A 23329-nucleotide genomic window follows, 5' to 3' on the forward strand; every position below is an offset into this window, starting at 1 on the left:
TGCTGGCTGAGGTGGTGTGAGGCCCTTTGGAAGCGCTGGGCTGTGAGGTGCCTATGGTGAAGGGCTGTGGACAGCTGACTGGCGTAATCTGTAGTATCGCCCCCTAAGCGCTGGGTGTCTAAAGACTGTTGCTGCCTGGGGAGGATTGTGCCCCCGAAGTGCTGTTGGCCCTGAGGACTGTGTGGCCTGAGGAAGTTGTTGACTGAATAGCGCTAAGGGAGCTTACCCCTCGTTGTGGAGCGCTCTGCGTGAGGAGACGGTGGAATCCTGTGAATAGCGCCGGTTGAGGAGGCGCGCTCTCGCCGCTACATAGGGAATTAATCAAAAGGGAGCCTACCCCTTTATTGCCGCCAAAAGTCACTGCCGTGGCCCGGCGCTGTGAGGAGAAATAGCGTTGGAGGAGCCAACCCTCGTTTTGGCGCTTTCCGCCATATAATTAATTAATTAAGAAGGGAGCCTACCCCTTACTGGTGCCGCCGTCACCGCCGCAGCCCGGTGTCGCCAGGGAGACCCCCGCCGTGTTTGGCAGCGTCGCGGCGGCCCCCGGTACCAGGAGAGGGCCGCCGGAGTAGAGAAAGGGCCGCGCTGGGCCCGAGAAGCCAGCCTCGACCTGCCCATGTGACGGGGGCGTCCGGCCGCGTCATTGGCCCGCCCCCGCCAACGCCGCGCAGGGATTGGTCGCCTGCCCGGGCGGCCGGGAAGACAGGAAGAAGCGGAGTCTAAGCCCCGGGTCCCCGTGAGGTAGGAGGGGGACCCGGGTGAAGCTTCGTTGCGGGGCCCCCATGCCAAGGAGGGGACCCCGAGAGGAGCAACCGGAGCGGGAGGCCACCCCGCCGGTCTGTGTCCCCACGCGAGGGACCGGTGAGGCAGGCGGGGCCGGGGGCACACTGTCGGTGCCCGCCCCACCTCCCGGCCTGAGGCGCCCGGACTAGAGCAGCTGCGAGGCTCCCGTGCAGTCGAGGGAGCCTCGATTGAGCCGCCCCGACCCCCCAGGGAAGAGAAGGAGCCGGGTGACTCCCCCAGAGGGGCGTAGAGTTCCCCTCTGCGTGTGCTACGCCAGGGGGCCTCGAGGCACATTGCCGGTGCCTGCCCCTACGCCTTGCAGTCCAGGTCCCCACAGGATAAGAGGGGCCTGGGAGAATCGGAAGTCGCAGGAAGGTGCTGCAGGACCCGCAGGGCTCCCAGTTGGTCAGGGAAGCCCTGCAATTGAGAGCACGTTGCAGCAGGGGCATCGAGGCACATTGCCGGTGCCTGCCCCCACCGCAAAGGAGGCCCTGGACAGCCCGGTGAGTGTGGGCAGTAATGTACAGTGTGGGGGGTAGAGAGGGCAACGGGACACAGGGTCGGTGTCCGCCTTCCCCCCCCTGCCTCTATTGACTAAGTGGGGCCCAAGTGCCTAGAAACCAACTAAAGGCTGTTGGTGACTGCTGCCTCAGAGCCCCAGGATACCAGGGAAGCGTACTGAACTGCTTATAGAAGCCCTTGCTCACCCTAAGGATCACAGGAGGGAGGTAGAAGGTTGTAGTGGTCCCCAGGGAAAGGGTTGTCATATACAGCCAAGTGAGAGGCCCATTGGAATGCATCTTTTTGCTTGCTGCCTAATTTTCCCTGGAGTGTTTTAGACCTGACATCCCACCTCTATATGTATGCCCCGAGGAGGGTTGCCCTAGGTTAATGGTAGAGGGAGCCTACCCGTTTCTGTATAGGTGTTCCTAATCTATGAGGGGGGCCTTACCTGATGTTAATGCTAGGCGATGTATGTTCCGCCTGACGTTTGATACACCTAGCCGGTGACATGCCTGATGAAATGCCATAGTTACCTGTTGCCAGATGGTCCCTGAGGTTAGGCCTGGCTCTTAGGTTATTGGTTATACGTTTATAGTGAGGCCACTTTCCTATCTAACTGTTAATTGCATGTTTTTGTGCCTCCGTGCAGGTGATTGTACCTTTTATTACAGGTGCTCCTATTTAAGAGGTACTATGAAGCCCTGATGTTTTCTTTTACAGGGGTGGGTTGGCGTGATTGTGCATGATATATATACCTATGCTAATGTGGTATTCTGCATTTACAACCCCCTAAGGATGAGAGCCTGAGTTGGCCCCGCCAGATTGGCCCCAGGTCTAATGTTTTATTAACCATCCTTTTCTCTTTTAGCATGGACTTTGGACTCAACCCTTTTTATCCCATGTAAATAATCCCCCTCTGAAGTACTTGGCTCTGGTGCCAGTTGGCGCCGTGTTATGATGACACTGTTAATGCCTTTTTGCCTTGCAGGTTGGAAACCCTACTAAACGACGTATCTTTTTCCAACTCAAACTGGTGTCCTGCCTCTTTTGTGGTGTGCCTGGTGTGTTGACTGAGGGTACTGCGTGAGTGCTTCACATGTCCTCCAAGTTTGGCCTGCCCGCTTGATGCCATGCTACCCCCTTTGAGACTTGGGCAACCCCCATTTCCAACATTTGGTGGCAGAGCGGTGGGATAGGACTTGTGTTTGCGCAGTACCACAGCGGCCACAGGTTACACCACAAGTAGAGCCTTGTGGTGGGGATTATTGTTTGAATGTTGTTTTGATTGCTTCCTCCTGAAGAGTATTCGGAATTGTCCCCTTGTTCCACTGGGAGGGTGTGTCCCGGGTGTACCTCGCCACGATGGGGTTGATTTACCAGGAAGTGGAACTGATGGAGTACACCGAACAGGAGGTGATAGACTTCCTCCTGGAGAGAGGGATACCCCCAGTAGGGAACATTAGGAGGAATTTGTTTCTCTATGAGGCCCTCAAGAGGGGAGAGCCCTTAGAGGTTAATGGGGACTTGTCTGACTACCCCCCGAAGTGTTGAAGGGTCAGTGGGTTAGAGACCAGAGTGAGGGCTCCCCATCCAGAACCCTGGGAGGTAAATGCTCCGATGAGGAGGAGGAAGAGGCTAGCAGGGCAGAGACGCCAGTAGCTGTGGAGGACACCGAAGATAGGGAGTCTCGCACTGGGTCCAGTCCCGGGGGCACTGCCCCATCCCTTTCCCTGTCCCCAGAAGAGTGGGTAGATAGGAGGGAAGAGAGGGAGTATCAGCTGGCGCTGGCAAAGCTCAGGCATGCCGAGGGCTTAGCGCAGCTGAGGGTAGAAGAGCAGCGACTAGAGACTGAAAAAGTCCTAGCGCTGGAGAGGATGGCGGAGGCGGAGAGGGCCTTCGCCAGAGAGAGATCAGCTCAGGGGGGTAGGTTGTCCCCTGAGAGGGGTTTTAGGAGTCTGGATTCACCGAAGAGGGTGGGATCCAGTGGTGGCAGCGAGTGTAGGTCCAGTGCAAGGAGTCCCACTCCCGAAGCCCAAGAGACTGTGCCTGATTCCCCGGAAGAGGAGGACGGGTTAGTGTTTAGGGGCAGGGGAAAGCTGTTCCATCAGTCCTGGGGAGAGTTCGAGGAGGAGTGTTGGACTGTACTGGAGGATTGGGTGGTGAGGAGAGCAGTGGAGGACTGGGAAGGGCTGTGCCATGCCGTTATCCGGGAGCACATGCTGAGGAGTTGTTTCCCAAGACTGCGTCACCATCTGTTGCGGTGCGGGTTCTCAGACCCCAGGGAACTTGCACGGGAGGCAGACCTCTGGGTAAGTGCCAGAGTGTCTGGGAAGGCTGAGGGGAGTGATCCTGAAGGGAGTGAGACGGGGAGGTGTCCCGAGATGCCCCAGCTGTGGTCACCGGGCCTGGAGTGTTCTTTAAGAGAACCCCAGGTTGGGAGTCTAGGCTGTCCCGATGTGTCATCCAGAGGAAGGGATCCCCTCATGTCAGGAGGACCCGGAGCATCAATAATTGGAGCTCCAGTGGTTCAGGGGTCTGACCAGTCACAGGGTTTAGATCCTGGACTGGGGTTCCAGGTTAAGGGGTTGCCTGACCTGGAGGGTGGGGTACCTGTAATTCAGGTCCCTACCAATTTGACTCCCAGGGGTACTACTCCCAGTGGGAGGGTGCGGAACTCTGGGAGGGGGTGCAGAGGGAGGAAGGTCTCTTCTCTGTCACCAGCTCAGCCACAGGGCGCAGATCCTGGGTTGGGTGGCCAGGGACAGGGGTTGCCTGCCCTGGTGGGAGGGATCTCTGTAACCAGAGTCCCCCCGGAAGTGACTCCCAGGGGTACTTCTCCGGGTAGGAGGGTGCGGAACTCTGGGAGGGGGTGCAGGGAGAGGGAGGACTCGCCCCTGTCACCGGTTCAGCCTGTGGGTTGCGGCTCCAGGTTGGGGAGAGAGTTGTGTGAGGGTGTCCCCCAGCGTAGGAGATGGAGGAACCCTAGGAGGAGAAGTAGGGGGAGGAGAGACTCGCCCCTAAGGGCTGGTCAGTCTGAGGGTGTAGACCCCAGATGGGTGGACCAGTGGCAGTTTGGAGAGAAGAGAGTGGTCCAAGGGAATTACAAGCCTGAGGCTAGAGCCTCCCACTCTAGGAAGGAGAAACATCCCACTAGGGAACACCAGTGGGGTGGTTTTGTTGGTGAAGAGAGGGTTGCGAAAGAGAACCATTGGGTTCCAGAGTGGAGGAGAGACTGCAGGTGCTCCTGTAGTTGCAGGCCTGCGTCCACCTTTTACCGCCCCAAGCAGGGAAGCCCATCAAGGCATTGATATGTCTACCCTGGCTTTTGGCTGGGGGGGAGTCGTGTTGGACTTGGCCTTTTCCCCCCAAAATTTTTCGCTTTTGACCCCCTTATCTGGATTGTCTCCCCCATGGGATTAAACCTGTATAGGCCATGAGTGGTGTGAGACACCTTGTGAAAATGTAATTACCTGACATAATGTGAGCACTTGTAAAATCCCCCATTTTAAAACTGCACCCCCATTTTGGAAATGTACCTGACTGAAATGTATTGTTTTTAAAATGGATGCCATGGCCATGGGTTTTGCCACTGGACTGACATAGGTCAGCAGTCTAGACAATATTACCCAGCTACCCCTAGCTTTTGGAGGGAAAGCCTGGCACCCAGGGTGCTCACCCCCTCCCCTAGAACCAGTTTAGGCTAGATGTGCCAACATTCTAGAAGGTCCTGGCACTGCCTGGGAGGAGGGTATAAATAGGGTGAAGTGTCACCAGAGAGTCAGTCAGCGCTGGGACAAAGAAGAGAGGGGACCTGCTGTGAGGTGCTACCGCCACATGGGCCTGTGAGCTGGGCCCTGCACCCCTATAAACCCCCCCCCTCTGCTGTCCCCATGGGCCCCTGACAAGGGAGGGCCCCTACCCAGGTCACTGACGCTATTTGACCGGGTACCACGCCAGCGCTGTGTGAAGAAGCGCCCAGGAGGTGAGGAGTGTGCCCCTGAGGAATTGCTGTGGGACTGTCTGCCCCTCTGAAGCACCCTGGGGAAGATTGTGCCCCCAAAGGAATTGTTGCTGGCTGAGGTGGTGTGAGGCCCTTTGGAAGCGCTGGGCTGTGAGGTGCCTATGGTGAAGGGCTGTGGACAGCTGACTGGCGTAATCTGTAGTATCGCCCCCTAAGCGCTGGGTGTCTAAAGACTGTTGCTGCCTGGGGAGGATTGTGCCCCCGAAGTGCTGTTGGCCCTGAGGACTGTGTGGCCTGAGGAAGTTGTTGACTGAATAGCGCTAAGGGAGCTTACCCCTCGTTGTGGAGCGCTCTGCGTGAGGAGACGGTGGAATCCTGTGAATAGCGCCGGTTGAGGAGGCGCGCTCTCGCCGCTACATAGGGAATTAATCAAAAGGGAGCCTACCCCTTTATTGCCGCCAAAAGTCACTGCCGTGGCCCGGCGCTGTGAGGAGAAATAGCGTTGGAGGAGCCAACCCTCGTTTTGGCGCTTTCCGCCATATAATTAATTAATTAAGAAGGGAGCCTACCCCTTACTGGTGCCGCCGTCACCGCCGCAGCCCGGTGTCGCCAGGGAGACCCCCGCCGTGTTTGGCAGCGTCGCGGCGGCCCCCGGTACCAGGAGAGGGCCGCCGGAGTAGAGAAAGGGCCGCGTTGGGCCCGAGAAGCCAGCCTCGACCTGCCCATGTGACGGGGGCGTCCGGCCGCGTCATTGGCCCGCCCCCGCCAACGCCGCGCAGGGATTGGTCGCCTGCCCGGGCGGCCGGGAAGACAGGAAGAAGCGGAGTCTAAGCCCCGGGTCCCCGTGAGGTAGGAGGGGGACCCGGGTGAAGCTTCGTTGCGGGGCCCCCATGCCAAGGAGGGGACCCCGAGAGGAGCAACCGGAGCGGGAGGCCACCCCGCCGGTCTGTGTCCCCACGCGAGGGACCGGTGAGGCAGGCGGGGCCGGGGGCACACTGTCGGTGCCCGCCCCACCTCCCGGCCTGAGGCGCCCGGACTAGAGCAGCTGCGAGGCTCCCGTGCAGTCGAGGGAGCCTCGATTGAGCCGCCCCGACCCCCCAGGGAAGAGAAGGAGCCGGGTGACTCCCCCAGAGGGGCGTAGAGTTCCCCTCTGCGTGTGCTACGCCAGGGGGCCTCGAGGCACATTGCCGGTGCCTGCCCCTACGCCTTGCAGTCCAGGTCCCCACAGGATAAGAGGGGCCTGGGAGAATCGGAGGTCGCAGGAAGGTGCTGCAGGACCCGCAGGGCTCCCAGTTGGTCAGGGAAGCCCTGCAATTGAGAGCACGTTGCAGCAGGGGCATCGAGGCACATTGCCGGTGCCTGCCCCCACCGCAAAGGAGGCCCTGGACAGCCCGGTGAGTGTGGGCAGTAATGTACAGTGTGGGGGGTAGAGAGGGCAACGGGACACAGGGTCGGTGTCCGCCTTCCCCCCCCTGCCTCTATTGACTAAGTGGGGCCCAAGTGCCTAGAAACCAACTAAAGGCTGTTGGTGACTGCTGCCTCAGAGCCCCAGGATACCAGGGAAGCGTACTGAACTGCTTATAGAAGCCCTTGCTCACCCTAAGGATCACAGGAGGGAGGTAGAAGGTTGTAGTGGTCCCCAGGGAAAGGGTTGTCATATACAGCCAAGTGAGAGGCCCATTGGAATGCATCTTTTTGCTTGCTGCCTAATTTTCCCTGGAGTGTTTTAGACCTGACATCCCACCTCTATATGTATGCCCCGAGGAGGGTTGCCCTAGGTTAATGGTAGAGGGAGCCTACCCGTTTCTGTATAGGTGTTCCTTATCTATGAGGGGGGCCTTACCTGATGTTAATGCTAGGCGATGTATGTTCCGCCTGACGTTTGATACACCTAGCCGGTGACATGCCTGATGAAATGCCATAGTTACCTGTTGCCAGATGGTCCCTGAGGTTAGGCCTGGCTCTTAGGTTATTGATTATACGTTTATAGTGAGGCCACTTTCCTATCTAACTGTTAATTGCATGTTTTTGTGCCTCCGTGCAGGTGATTGTACCTTTTATTACAGGTGCTCCTATTTAAGAGGTACTATGAAGCCCTGATGTTTTCTTTTACAGGGGTGGGTTGGCGTGATTGTGCATGATATATATACCTATGCTAATGTGGTATTCTGCATTTACAACCCCCTAAGGATGAGAGCCTGAGTTGGCCCCGCCAGATTGGCCCCAGGTCTAATGTTTTATTAACCATCCTTTTCTCTTTTAGCATGGACTTTGGACTCAACCCTTTTTATCCCATGTAAATAATCCCCCTCTGAAGTACTTGGCTCTGGTGCCAGTTGGCGCCGTGTTATGATGACACTGTTAATGCCTTTTTGCCTTGCAGGTTGGAAACCCTACTAAACGACGTATCTTTTTCCAACTCAAACTGGTGTCCTGCCTCTTTTGTGGTGTGCCTGGTGTGTTGACTGAGGGTACTGCGTGAGTGCTTCACATGTCCTCCAAGTTTGGCCTGCCCGCTTGATGCCATGCTACCCCCTTTGAGACTTGGGCAACCCCCATTTCCAACAATATGTCATTAGGGTTTGAGTACCAAATGTTCATTTTCGGAACAGGAATGCCAGCTGCTGAGTAAATGTTTCGCAACTTCTCTGGATGGAGAGTGCTGACTGTACAGTATAGACTTAACGGTACAGAATGTATGTACCTGCTTGATGACAAATGTGCAGCTCTCAGGGGGCTCCTGGGAGTATAGGGACTGTATTAGTATCATCGGGAGCACTCTTGTAGTCATTTCCACCCCCACCATGCCCTGGCTCCCAAATGACCCAGGGCCCGTCAACCTCTAACGACAGCCCGGCAACCTCTAGTGACTGACCACAAACAGTTCACACTCAGCAAGACAGAAACAACAGCCCAAAGTGAGGCTATACCAGTTACGGGTTACAATAAGCAAGGGAACTAATGCATAAGGAAATAACTAACACTGTTATGCATAATGTACTTACAGTGTACTATACATGTAAAACTCTTTGTGATTGTTCTTTTTCTTTCATGGTCAGAGTCATTGCAAAATAATTTGCCAGGATTTTACTGAACTTCCTGACAGGGACTCCAATGCTAACCCCATTCCTTCCCCTTCAGTCAAATCAGGTCTATAATGATTTCCAGAATCTGAACTGATTGTATAGGAGTAAAAGGGGGGGAAAGGGGAAGGGAGGTAGTCAGAAATGGAAGACTCTTAGGGCCCCATTAGGATGGGGGGCGGATCACCCCCGCCGGGCCGGCGGTAGCGGCCGCCGGCCCGGCGGGGGCGATCCGCCCGCCATCCGTGCACAAACGACCCCCCACCATATTAGAATGGCTGTGGGGTCCGTGGCGGACGGAAAGACCGTCCGCCGCTTTTCTGCCCGGTCGACATGTCCACCGGGCGGAAAAGGGTTCTATATGGTGGCGGTGTCTAATAGACACCGCCAGCAATATTAGCAAGTGCCTTAACACATGCCTTTCCGTGGCGGCATTGCCGCCATGGAAAGGCATGCGGAGTCTGCTTTGGGGGGCCTCCGGAGGGGTGGGGGGGCACATGGGGGGTACCTATGGTACCCCTCTGCAGTTCCATGCACAACATGCCTCCCTAACAGTGTGGCGGGTGTTGCTGAGTGCGCCTCCCACCGCCTGCCGCCCGCCACAATGTTAGTGATGCAGGATGCACCCGCCACTGTGGCAGGCGCATCCTAATGGCCCATACGGGACCCCCGCCCTTATGGCTGGTGGTCCCTGGTTACGACAGGATGGCAGGCGGATCCTAATGTGCCCCCAAGTGTCTAGACCCGCTGACCACAGTGTGCACAGCTCGTGGAAGGTGTGCAGCAAAGACCCTCAGTCTGCAAAGCATTGACTGCAAAGTGTCATAATCCTATAAGAAAAGTTGTAGGTTATCTAAATAAACTGGTGTACATTGACCTCCTATGGGATAGAAGCAGAGAGGCCATGGCTAGCCTCCAGTCAACCAGGATACAGTGCGGTAACCGAATAAGGAGGTCCGCCCCATATTGCAGACACACCAGAAGCCAGAATGACATGCACTGTTTGAAGATAGAGCAGGAATTGCATAATGGTTGCAAGCAAAGCTGAGTATCTTTGGAGGAAAGGGTTAACCTGTGCTGCCCCAACCACACGATGAAACGGAAGTGGTGCAGAACAAAATAGGTGGATGAAAAGCAAAGGGTGTGAACTATGCGCAAATAGGAGACAGCCCATCAGCCACTGTTGCCAGGCAAAGTGTAGTTCTGAGTCTGGTTTTAAAATCCTCCCAGTTCCTACTGACTTGGAAGTGTTCTGAACCTTCTATCTTCTTTAAGAATGTTCTGACTCTTTCCACCTTGCCCTGGAAGTGCTGATCCTTGTAACCCTGTGACTCTACCCTCCTTTGCCTCCAGCTACTACTGGGATGTCTGTCACAGTCTCCGAGGCCGGGCCATACCAAGTTTGTATCAGGGTGCCTGAAACATATGACAACATCCCTGCAACACTGGACATTTATTATTTATTTATTTATTTATTAAAACATTTATATAGCGCGAACAAAGGCCCTAGGGCATCTCGGCGCTGAGGTTTCTGCAATGTATAACCATCAAAGGGACTGAAGTTTTATTGTTTAAAAAGCCAGGTCTTAAGCTGTTTGCGAAACATCCAGAGAGAGGTACTCGTTTTAATGGCAAGTGGGACAGTATTCCACAGTTTCGGGGCAGCTACAAGGAATCTTCTATCACCCCACGCTACTGATTTTGTGCGTGGTACCAGTAATTCCTGTAAAGAAGATGAACGCAACGTTCTAGCAGGACGGTAAGGGATGAGATTTTGGGTAAAGAAAGCAGGTCCGATATTATGTAAAGCTTTATATACCAGGCAAAGGGACTTGAATTCAATCCTCTTTCTCACCGGCAGCCAATGCAGCTGTCTTATGGTGGCTGATACCGACTGGTATTTTGGAATGCGCCCAAGTAGCCTGGCGGCAGCATTCTGAATGATTTGCATTTTTTGAAGCACCTTCTCTTGGGCGCCCAAGAACAGAGTGTTGCAGTAGTCTAAGGTGGATAGAACCAGGTGAGTGACCAGGGTTTTACCAGCATTTTCAGGTAGGAATGGCAGGATTTTTTTTATGAGCCGTAATTTATGAAAAGCTGAGGAGGAGATCTGATTTGCATGAGGTAGGAAATTCAGGCGGTTATCGAACACCACCCCTAAGTTCCTCACCTTATCGATCGGATCCGGGGGCTGGCCCATATATGAAGGCCACCAGAGTGAGGGCCATTCCGGGGATAATTTGCCAAAAATGACAACTTCTGATTTGTCAGAATTTAGTTTCAAGCAATTGGCAGCCATCCAGCTCCCAATTGCCTGCATGCCTTGATTGAAATTACTGGCAATCTTAGGCCCATCATTCTTGACTGCTAGGACCAGCTGGGTGTCATCTGCATAGGAGGTAAGGCTCATCCCATGTGCCTTGATGACTCTGGCAAGGTCCGACACGTAAATGTTAAATAAAGTCGGACTAAGGGATGAGCCTTGAGGAACTCCGCATGGCAGTGACAGAGGAGATGATTTGAAAGGTCCGATGGTGACCACCTGGGACCTTCCCGCCAGAAATGAAGCGATAAGTCCTCTGGCGTTCCCTCGGATGCCCAAGCCTCCGACACGGTCGACCAAAGTGACATGGTCGACCATGTCGAAGGCTGCCGATAGGTCCAGAAGAATAAGAACTGCTGTTCCTCCTTCATCCCGGATAGATCTAATATCATCCGCTGCCTTAACCAGGGCAGTCTCTGTTCCGTGGAATTGGCGGAAGCCGAACTGTGATTCATCCAGTAACCTATTTTCCTCAACAAAGGAGGATAGTTGAAGGTTCATAATTTTTTCAACTACTTTCGCTAGGAGTGGAAGACTAGCGATAGGACGATAACTTTTAGGATCATCCTTGTCGAGGTTGGGTTTTTTAAGGACATGATCTCCAGCATCGCTTACAAAAGGTCCCACATTTATTTTATTTTGTGCAATATTTTTTATTGGTTTTCAAAGAGCATAAGTATACTCAGGCTCATGAAAAAGACATTCAAAATGAAACAGCCCATAGCAGTAGATTCCACAGAGGAATAATTAAGGAACTGGGTGACACAGGGCAATAATAACAAACAAATAAACAAAAGACCTAAGCATTACGCATTATCTGTGGGTCCAATGAGGCAGACGAGTTTCTAGAATATATTTCTACAGTGTTAAGCATTCCCTTTCAGTAGGGAAGAAAACACACTTTTTAATTAAAATTGCCCAATTAATGGCACCATAAGGTGTCAGGATCCTGGAATGAGTTGCAAGACTGCTGCAGTATGCAAAGGGAAAATAATGTGCCACTTCCTCAGAGAGCTTCTAAAACATCAGAAAAGGTGTAAATTTGCTCATGTGGAGCTTAAATAGTGCAAGTTCAACACTGTGTGCAATAGTTTCTCCTTTAATATTCTCCTGCACGCACTCACAGTTGCTGACTACCAATTGTTGTCATATTAGATCACGAATAGTCCAGTGGCGGGTGGTGGCAAATCACATCGGGGGGCGCAAAAAAAATGTATAAATACATTTTAAAAATTACTTACCTTACACTGTCACTCAGTGTTCTCTAGCACATTCTCTTTCTGCAGCACGTCCTCCGAGCGCGGAGCACATAGTCAACTTATTCATCCAATCAAGACGCCGTTCTCATGCTGTTAAGCAGCATGAGTGAAGGGTCTTGATTGGCTTGAGCAGGCTGGTTCTAAGCTCCAAAAGGCACTGTAGGCCTGTGCCTGCTCTCCAACCCAGCTGCCCAAGACAGCCGGGTTAGAGAGGTTTGAAATGCACATGTGGGTTTGGCCCTTAATTACATGGCCATGTCCTTTTGAGAGAGCCCCTAATTTTTTCATCCCACTTAAAGCCCTGACATATATACTATCATGTTCCCCATTTTGTAATTATGCATCTACACAGCTGCAACCTGAAGTTTCAAGAATGTTCAATGTCACCAATGTAAAGTGTCCATATGCCCTCTCGGGCTAGGTCCACGCAATATAAGTATCTGCACTAAAAACAAATCAAATAAGCTAGTATTGAGCCTCTGACTAAATGGTACCCACCACTGCTTAAGTTAAATTGCAAGGTGCAGGTTTCACACAGGCCTCCGCAGCATTTGATGAAAACATCAAGCTGTCTGACACAGGGGAATAGATAGAAGGGTAATGGAGGCATTTGAAAAGTTTTTTCTGGAACCGCAGAACTTTGCGTAAATGACATCCTATGTGCAGGATCTGGGCCAGAATTGGATGTACTCAACCACCCTGTCAAAATTACAAGAAGTCTACTACTGAAGCTCATACGAAATTCACCCCTACACAGCTCTCTGTAAACCAGCCATTTGCCTTCCTGGGTGGGACATGAAGTTGCACAGTAGATGTCATGCACAAGTCAATCCAACATTATCTTCTGCACTTTTCATGCTAATAAAGCACACCATGCAACCCTCAATCAGCAGTGACTGTGATGCATCTAGTCGACTGGACGGGCATATGTACAACAGAATGGAGGAGCGTGGTGTAAGGCCACAATTAGTAACGCAGCGCTCCAACATTCTGTAAATGCAGGGATGTGCCGTATTTACAATAATATGGCGCAGCCTTGCACCTCCCCTAGTGTTGGCGCTGAATTTAGCTGCCTAGCGCCAATGCAGGCACCCTTGCACCACAGTGTGAGGGGGCCTGTGTTGGCAGGGAATAATTGTTCATGTGCAGGAAGGTGTTCTTCCGGCACATAATCAATAATGGGGATTATAGAAACAGCAAAAACGAGGAGTAATTAATAATTTCTCCTCATTGCGCCAGGTTAAGACCAGGTTTTCCCTGGTCCTATTTTTGGCGCTGCCTCGTATTTCCGCCACCCTTGTATATAGGGGGCAGTGCCAAAAAGCAATGGATGTTGCGGTGGAATGCCCACTGCAACACCCATTTCCTGTCCCTTTGACGCTAAGTGATGCGTGAAAGGGGCATTATTTACTAGGCAGCGTTAAGCCACGTTAACTGTAAATAACGTGAAGGAGTTATCGCCACCAAAACATCAAAAAAGTGACGTTCTGGTGATGATAAGCCCTTGTAAATATGCCCTGACGTTTGCTCTGTTAGCGTAATGACCAGCCCAGCCCATTCTCATCACAGGTTCAAATTTTAGTAGGTGCAACTCATCCTTTCTCCCTTCAAATACCAATAAAATAGTTACCACTGACGGGGGTGGCAAGAATTGGTTTCCATATGTAGCACAAGAGACTATTGAGCGTGCGCTAAAGGAACTCCGAAAAATTACCATTATTTTCCCTTTTCTCCATATGCACGTCAGAGGAGCAGCTATGGAAGTTGATGCATAAGGAACTAGAGTCTCACCATGGTCCAGATGCATATCGGCTGATGTTTTTCGCTCACTGATAGGTCAGGTATGCGACTCGATCTGAGTTTTTCATTGCAACACATCTACAAACCAGTCACTGTTCAATACACCTGTCACATAAAGCTGCAAAAACACCTGCCTCATAATGTGTATAAGGTATGAGTTGAATTGCAAATCCCTGCCATTGGCTGCCAATGTAGGGATGGAGGCTTGCAATGGACACCAGATCTCCAAGCTCTACATTCGCCTTCTCCAATCTGCAACATTCTAGATAAAGCAAATGTCTGCTTTAACCCCTCCCATGCTCGTGACGGAACTGCTCCATCACGAGCCTCGGGTGGGCTGTGCTGGTGACGGAGCGGTTCCGTCACGGCCCGCTCGGCGCGCCTGCGCGGCGCGTTCTATTGAGCGGGCGGGGCTGTGACGGAACCGCTCCGTCACAAGTATAGCCCACCCGAGGCTCGTGACGGAGCGGTTCCGTCACGAGCATGGGAGCGCCGCGCGGCCACCCCTCCCCCCTAGTGCTGCGGCGGAATTGCCGCCACAGCGAAGGGGTTAAAAAAACATGAAGTTGCCATTCGGTGCATACCATTGTGGGAAGCTTACAACAGTCCACCGAACTACTTTCTGCTTGTCCAAATGTCAAAAGCCCACATTCACAACGTGGAAGTTGTGCCCACTTTGCAAATGGATCAGGCCCACTTTCGGTAGCTGGTTTCTAACCAATAGTCTGCGACCAGATTTGTGGCCCCAAAGGGTTGATTTTAGCTCGTGGCTCGGCATGGCACTTAATTACCAACACCCACGCTTATGACAGCTGCCACATACTGGCGCTGTTTGAATAATTTAAAGATAAGCTTTCTGCTTATCTTCAAATTACAAAAACAGTTTTTAATTAACTCAATATATATTAAAAAACAACTAATACCTGCTCCCACGCCATTGTTAGAGCTGCGGGGGTCTCAAAAAGTCTGAACTGTCACACTGGTAGGAGTGTGACGGTCAATAGTTGTGTTGGTACTGTAATTGGCAGCTCCGCCAGTGGCAATGGGTGGTGCAAGCTGGAGTGGCCTCCTGACGAGGGCCCTGGCACTTATGTTTTTTTACAAATTAAGCACTGGTTGATACATTCCACAGAGTGTCTCGAACTGAAAGATGCAAATCTTATGACTCTCAGCGCTTGTTTTGCGATGTGATTTTTGTACATTGCGGCTTTCTTTTTGTGGTCGCCAAATATGTCATTTTTGTCAAAGTCAGGCTTTGCACCCAAATTATGCTTCCTACTTGGAGCATCATACAAGAAGCTATACACTGCATCACACTTCCCCGTTCCACACCAACATGAGCTGAGCTAGGCGAGGCACGCGCCAAGTCCTCCGGGCTGTTCTAAATGCATCTGCAGCATGATGGCAAATAACTAATGAAGGAGTCTGCTGGAAGGTGAGCGCAATTTGTTGATGTATTGCATTCTCGCTTTAGGGATATTGAACACATTATTCATATTAAACAGTTATTTAAATACCATGACTTACCAAAGTAGTTACACCAATATGCCCATGATTGATCTTAGTTATTCAGGGCAATCTGTTTGGATCTCAACCACCGTCAACTAATTAAAGAATAAATAACCTTTTTCGTAATGTCTAAACAACATATCCAATATTAATCCTATGTTCTAGATTAATGGGTACAAACAAGGAACTTTAGTCTATGTATTTATGTGCAAACACAGTTAAAGAGGAAGCCACACAACAAATACAGATTAAAATTAGTACCTTTTATAGACAATGTAGTGTTGTAAATCACATAGGTGGAAAATGAGGCAAGCCATATATTTGGGATTCACAGAAGGCTCTACAACCAAGGAAGTGTTTTACATTTTTTCATTCTGATCTTATTGTTTGGTGAGATGGTCATAGTTCCTTCACCCAAAACACAACTTAAAAGACATTCCAGTACAAATATGTCCTAACCACTCTAATGCATCTTACAGGATGCTCAGTTTAAATAAAGTTAGTAAAAAGATAGTATATGCTGAAAGCTTACCAGGCACTTAGGCACACATCACCAAGCAATTCAATTAAATGGCTCTTTTTCCCGCAAAGTTCTTTTGTGCCAAAGGTCTTGAATTTTGTGAGCTTTTTGGAGGGAGTGAACTGTAGAACTGGGTGTGGACGTACAGCTTCTCAAATTCATGAGGATGCTCTCCCTTCCTCGTTCTTCATACTTAGCCACAATAAATCAATGTATTCCTGTTCTCTTTCCTCATACATTTATTTAAAGAATGCTATGTTCCTGGTCCAAGATGTATATTGGATAGCAGTAGCAGCATTACCTTTATGGTCAAGCCTACCAGACAGTGCAGCTGTCTGGTTGCGAAAGATATATTGTGGACTTACCAAGAACAAAAAAGGGGCGTGTAGCCCGCCCATTGCCTACCATTCACTGGTGTTACTGTCACTCTCATTTGCCTGCTTCTTATTCAATGGATTGCCTTATACGTCTTGGGCCTGCCCCTCCCCTTGAGCATTGTACATTTACTTGTGTAGTTCCACTGCTCATTTTTAGGGAACTACACTGTTCTTGTCTCTTAAGCACTCCACAAGAGTGCATGTGTTTTCCAGCTGTCTCGCCCATGTACTTCCCCCCACCCCTTTTGTGATGGGCAGACACTCAAGTGCTTCTCCCCTTTCATTGCTTTCTCCTACATGTGCATGTCCCAGCAGCTCCACGTTTCTCTCTTATCCATTTTTTGTTGTCTGCCCCCACCTGCACCCTTCATGTTCTTCCCCCCTACCTGCGCCCTACGCATTGCTTCTCCCAATTATCACCCTAATGTTGCTACCGCCCTACATGCTGCCCTGCAATGGTTTTTAGTGATGCTATATAATAATAATAATAATAATAATAATAATAATAAAAGTAATAAAAAAGCAGTTCGAAAAGCACATAGCTACTCACAGAGGAGTGACCCAGCGCTAAGGTGAAATACACCAACGAACAGCTGCAAGCACAAGAAACAGCAAACATCTAGTTATAAAACAACCTGTTTTTTAGATTTTTCCGAAACAGACTGCCTTAGCTGCAGATGGAGAGAGTTCAAAAGCTTGGGTGTCAAATAGGCAAAGGAACTCCCACCCATACGCACTTTCTTTACCTTGGGAATGGGCTAAGCAGGTCTCAGAAACCTGAGATGCCTCAAAGGGAAATGTATTGTGATAAGAGGGTGCAAATAGGTCAAGTCAGTCCTCCTCAAAATACTGTAGTGGGAGAAAAGGGCCTTGAAAGCAGCAGGCTTCTTCACTGGAAGCCAGTGGAGTTTAAGAAGAGCTGCGCCCATAGAAGCGCGTTTGGGAAGTTTTAATAGCAGTCAAGCTGTCGAGTTCTGAACCCATTGGAGTCTCCGAAGCCGTAATTGAGAAACACCCAGATACAGAACATTACAGTAATCCAGCCATGAGATGACCAGGGCTTGGACCACTATCTTTTGAGTATTTGTTGGTAGAAGGCCAATAAAAGACTTGAGAACTCTAAAGCACCTGCCTGACAAAGCCGTAACTTGCTAATTGAAGGTGAGATTATGATCAAACCACATGCCCAAGTTCTTGACCTTAGGCTTTGTTGCTGGAAAAGTGCTGAGTGCCGCCGGCCATCAAACCCAGGAGCAAATGGCCAGCTGGTTGCCCAGGGCCAGGACGTCGGTTTTGTCTGTGGTTAACTTTAGGCAGTTGAGGTCCATTCACTGGGCAACTGCTGACAGACACGCCCTCAGGGAGGCCGCCCCACTGGTAAAATCTGGAGATAGAGTAATAATCAATTGAGAGTCATCAGCATATGATAAAATATTAAAGCTGTGTCACTTACTGACATTAGATAGGGGGCGCATGTAAAGGTTGAAAAGAGTAGGGCTCAACGAGGAGCCCTGTGGCACCCCCTGAGCCAGCAAGACCACCTTTGATCGAAAAGTCTTTTGAAAAACCTGATAGGACCGACTCTCCAAAAAAGATGCCAACCCTTTTATGGCCCTAATGGCCAATCCCGTAGCTCCACAACCGCTCCAATAGACGGCTGTGAGATACAGTGTCAAATGTCGCACTGAAGTCTAACAACAGGAGTGCTGCAGTGTCTTCTCTGTCTACTACCTGGTGTAGAGACTCCGATGCGAGAAGCAAAGTAGATTCGGTGTTATATTGTGGACTGAGTTCTATGCAAAAGATTCCTTTCCTCAATGAACCCTACAATCTGCTGATTAATATGCTTTTCTGCCACTTTTGACAAAAAAGGAAGCAGCCAGTTTGGCCTATAATTCCCTGGTTTAGAAGGATCCAACAAAGGCTTTTTAAGCAATTGGAGCACTGAGGCGTGTTTCCAGCTCAGAGGCACCTGGGCCACCATAAAAGAGGGGAAGGAGCTCATCCATTCCATGCTCCAAGATCCCAGGAGCCTCCCCTATTGCTGAGCACCATGGCTAAAGAAGAAAAAAACAAAGTCTATGAAGCGGCTGCCAGGCACCTGGCAGTAGCATCATGGGCTTTGTTTTTATTCTTTCCAGGAACTGAAGTCTTACAGAAATGTAAAGAAAGCCTAACATAAAAGGATGCCTCTGTTAATAAACTACTGTCCAGTGAGATAATCACAAAATCTATACTGAGTGTGTGATTCTGTCAGTTACTAGTATTACTCAGTGACTGAAAATGTTATGAAACAACAACCTTCAAAAACAATGAATGTACATACACTCATCACATGATCTATAATCATTTGTTACTCCTATTTTTAAAGATGTATTTTAGCATCTAGGTGACTGTCTGACAACAACCCCAAGACATTTTTCAATAACAAATCCTGCCCAGTTTCACTCATCAGTGCATCTTTAGTGAAGGTGGTATACTATACACACACACACCTACCCAATAAAGAGTATTTACCAGTAATCAATGCCCCCAGCAAAACAGAAAGACAATGAAAATGTGATGATCTAAAACTATTCATAAATATACATAACATCTTCTATGAACTCCGTGGTATATTTCCTTTGAACTCTCACTACGTATATAACATTTTTGGTTGGCTGCATAATAAACATTGATACACTTTAAGGAAGAATTATTGCTAGGCAAGATGGAGTACATTTCCTCTTGTCAAATATAGTGATTGTGGAGGGGGCAAGATAACATGGTGACAATTCTGGACAAACAGTCCGGCCAGTCTCTTGTAATAAACTGTCTTTGTTTGCATGTAAGCTTCGGTAATTCGTTCTGTCCTACTTATGGATTTTGATTGCATAACCGACTAAGCATTTAACAAGATCAACACACTTTCAACGTTCAAACAGATGAATTACACAATAAGGGACTGATTGGTTCTATGGCACTCCATTGGACCGCCGTAGTTGCGCCCACCACCACACTGGCAGTCCGACCGCTGTATTATGAGTGCAGCGGTAGGACCGCCACAGGACTGCAACAACCACCGGGGATCTGTGATCCCTCAGCAGTGTTGCTGTGGTCAGAAGCTGCAATATGCTAGTAGTGCCGCGGCAGCACCACCAAGTATATTACGAGTTTCCTCACTGCCCTACTTTTTCATGCTATGAAAAGGATGGTGGTGAGGAAACTAAGGGGGCCCTAGAGAGCCTGTGTTGCCTCTGAGCTAGGGGGTGAATGCAGGGGGGATATGTTGTACCGCCCTGTATGTATGCACCCCCTGTTCCTGCATGACATGGACAGCACATCATGGTGCAGTCCAGGTCTTGCTGGAACATGATTTGGCGCTCCCACGCCCTTTTATAAGGCTGGCCTTAGAAAGGCACCACCATGGGACCACCATAGCACCGGCAGCCCACACCAGATTAACTCGTAATCTTTGACCTAAATTAACACAAATAAAAATTTTATAAAAATGATAAAAATGTGAAACAAATCAACAGAATTCTCAACCTGAGTAAATTTTTTAAACAATGTCAATAATCAAGAGTTATGAACATGTCATAAATATATTTAAAATGTGGTTCAAAGTCTTATAAATGATTCCACGTTTGATGCCAATGTACACTTTAGATCCAAATAAACAGAACCAGAATCATATATTCAAAATAATATAACATCTACATCCTAATTAACTAAACTTGATTCAAACATTTATTAAAAATGTTCAAAATACCCACAGCTTTGAAAACGCTATTTATTTGAAACCACTGCACTCCAATTTTATCAATAATTGCCGGAATGTAGGAACATATTTAGTAATTTCCTTATTGATTTCTAATACATTTATAGATGTATCCCTGATATTGGATGCAATTTTTATAGCTTGACCACATTGACTGATAAATGTTTCCTTATGTGTGTGCCGAATAAATCCAGGGATTTTATGTTTGCTGCAGCTCTACAAAATCAACCTTAAACAAATTATGTTGTGATTAGTAACCTCCCACAATTATACGCCGTAGGGAAGTAAAACAAGCTAAATCTCATATATTTGATTTTGATTGTGAATTTCTAATTTTACAATCTACCTTCTCTTAAACAGATATTTTATAAATCATACTTGCTAGCCTAAGACGATTAAGACTCATCTCCATGTCAATATTCATGAGTGTTTTGCAGTTTTCCCCTTACCGTCCAGGGAAAGCCAGTCATGCTGAGAAGACGGGAGAGTGGGAAGCGCTCGTGCTTTGTACTCAAAGACCACGGAGTTGGAGATGATCTGATTATTGAAGGCCACCTGCAGAGTCACCAAGCCTGTATCGTGAGCTGAAAAGATTGAGACAATTAATAGCTACATCAACCTACTCTACAGAATAAATATTTTCATCCTCCCCCACCAAGGACATAACATAAGAAGTAAAACCAATCAATAGGGTATGCATTTGTTTCCCTATTTCTTGTTTTGAGCAAAACTTTCCCAAGAAAAATAAATGTGTTAAATTCAAAGATTTTGATATTGTTATTTCTCAATTGTCAGAAACGCTGTATAGTTTGTGATGATTTACAAATAGGTTTTAGTGAACAAAATTGCTTTGCAAATGTTTTCAGGATTTATTCGGTTTAACATAAATGTCATTTTATACTGAATCTTAAGAAAAATAGAACATTTTTTGAAAGTTTGCCACTCTTTAGGAGACATGAAAAAATGCACACATTTTTACCTACTGAACATCTGAGGTAATGTCTTCCAAAAAGAAATCAAATAAAATACATGTACAGGTACCTTAATATCATGATGTTTTTGGATTACAATCACATTAACCATTTTCCATATTATGATAGATAAATGTGGCAGTTTGCGAATTGAGTATGTTTTTCTGAGAAATACCATGACAATTTAGTGAAATAATGAGGAACTATTATTTTGGAGAAAATTGGGGATGTTTTCAGAATTGCAATGTAATACAGCTGTGGTAAAGCTTCTTGTTGTGTCTATGGCTTCCACTATGAAGTGTGTTCTCACATTGTCCTCCTGATGGAGTAACATATATTTGCTTTACAGCATGGTGAACACGTGGAAGGTTTGTCTAGGGTATATGTATAGCCAGGACCACGATCATTTTCTTCTACTTTTTCAATATTCAGTTCATCTCCTTTGGATACTCAATTTCAAGATTGACTCAATGGATTAAGTTTACCCGGCACGCGCTGGTGTCACTGATAACACTTTGTTCCCCATTCGACTGTCCTGTCTCGAAATTTGATTTGGTCACATTGTCGCAATATCGAGCGTACAGCAATTGTAAACTTTTTAGCAGGCAATCCTGGCTTGTTTTAGAATGTGTTCGTTCATGTTTGGAGGCCACAGAAGTAATGGACTTAGAAAAAGGCTGTGAAAGCTGTTTATCTGTGCTGAGTCCTCTTTTTTTGCTTGCCATTCTCAACAACATTTCTGGTATGTAAACCCTTAGCTCTCTGAGCAAAGCAAAGCAGATACTGCCATTTGGGTGAGAGAGTGAGTAGGGTCAAAACAAACATACATTTGTATATGTGGATCTAACACATCAAAAGCTTATTTTGTCCACTTGACCTGGGCCTCCTAGGAACCTAAGTCTTCCTATGCCTTAACTCTAGTATTTTTACCATTTCCTGAATAAGATGAGACTGGATTAAGTCACAAAAGGCCAGAGAGACCCTCTTGGAACAGAATATATTCTTAAATGTGAAGGAATGATCTCACTACGCAACCAATGGTTACAAAATATTGGAGTTTCTACATATGTGAAATTAGTTGTGGTCATTATAAAGCAATAGGTTTACAGCTTTCAGAGGATGATCTAATATATTTTAACTAGTAATGCTGAGCACAGTCCTTAGACTTTTCAAGTATCAAAGGTGCTTCTGTATCATCACACACAAAGAGCTGGTTGATAGGATGGTAATGCTGGAGGTCTGTGGCATGGTCTGTATTCTTCATAGTCACGCCTGCTCGTTTCCTGTAAAATCCTCTTGCTAATTGAATTAGCAACCACAGGGGGATATAACCAGATATATGGAGTCTAACATCACAATTTCGGCTTGAATAAAAAACATTCCGCAGGAAGCAGACGACGGCTTTAAAGTCACATTATGCCACACCACAGAGGGAGAGTCATTCTGAACACTTAGTTCTTTTCATGAAATGCCAAATGCATTTTACTGTGCTTCCTGCTTAGAGCCAGTTGGGCCCAATTTCAGCCTAATGCAGTTTTAACGACATAAAGGACAAGCGGAAGTACTTACATTCTGACCTCCACATCTTTCACTGAAATGGCTGCCAAATTATGACGGATATTTCCACTGGCAACATGTTGGAAGCACCAATCATCTCAGCAGGCTTAGATCTAATTCTGCAAACTGCAAGCTCTTAGAGTGGTGGCTTCCTAGGTGTACCTTGTTTCAGTTTGTGCCAGAGCACACACTCCTACAGGCCTCACTCCTACCCCAGGAACATCTCAGCATGCCTATGTTAATATTATTATTATTTTTTTGACAGAATTTGCCATGGAATTTGTTCCAAAGACTATACATTTTACGTTATTGAATGAATATGTTTTGTATAGAATAAAACATTACTTAATTCAGTAATCGCAAATTAGGCCTAGGCGATACTTTCATTATGCAGTGTAATCTTGCGTAATTTCTGGCATTTTGAATGTCACCTGTATTTTGAAATTCCTGAAATTAAGCCATTATACTAAGCCAATTAATTTCAAGCCCATTCAGTAAAAAATCTCGCCGCAAAAGTAAGACAGCGTTATGAACAAACAGTAAGCAAGCAGCTGTTATTCGACTCACTTGTGTTTTTTTCCACTTTTCAGTAGTTGTGCAAAAAGGGTCTCTGCGTTGCATTTCATTCTAAAATATCGTACTAAATTCAAGATTTTAATTTTGCATAATTTGTAGGCCTGGGCGGTAAATTCCGTTCCGCTCGCAGAATTTGCGGAATTTGGGTAATTTCGCGTTCCGCTGAGAACGCGAAATTGGCAAAAATTCTGCGTTCCGCGGCTTCGCAAAATTTTTTGCTTGTTCGCGTTCTCAAAATGCGTGTTTATGAGATATTTTCCCCCGAGCACGCAAACAGCGATTGCAAACAGTAAAAAAGCATCGCGAACAAGCAATTCTGCAAATTTCTGCTTGTTCGCGGAGGTTT

At 48.2% G+C, this 23329-nt stretch overlaps 1 protein-coding gene across 1 annotated transcript in view; it reads right to left on the reverse strand.

Moving 5' to 3' along the window:
• The window catches only part of CAMTA1 (calmodulin binding transcription activator 1), a 3172802-nt gene that overhangs the window by 401261 nt on the left and 2748212 nt on the right, over positions 1-23329 (reverse strand). Inside the window, exon 10 of the mRNA XM_078642975.1 lies at positions 20329-20463. Within this exon, the coding sequence (XP_078499101.1) occupies positions 20329-20463 (135 nt within the window). The remainder of the gene's footprint in view (positions 1-20328; positions 20464-23329) is intronic.

The sequence above is a fragment of the Lissotriton helveticus genome, chromosome 5_1, assembly GCF_964261635.1.
Source record: "Lissotriton helveticus chromosome 5_1, aLisHel1.1, whole genome shotgun sequence".
NCBI lineage: Eukaryota > Metazoa > Chordata > Amphibia > Caudata > Salamandridae > Lissotriton > Lissotriton helveticus.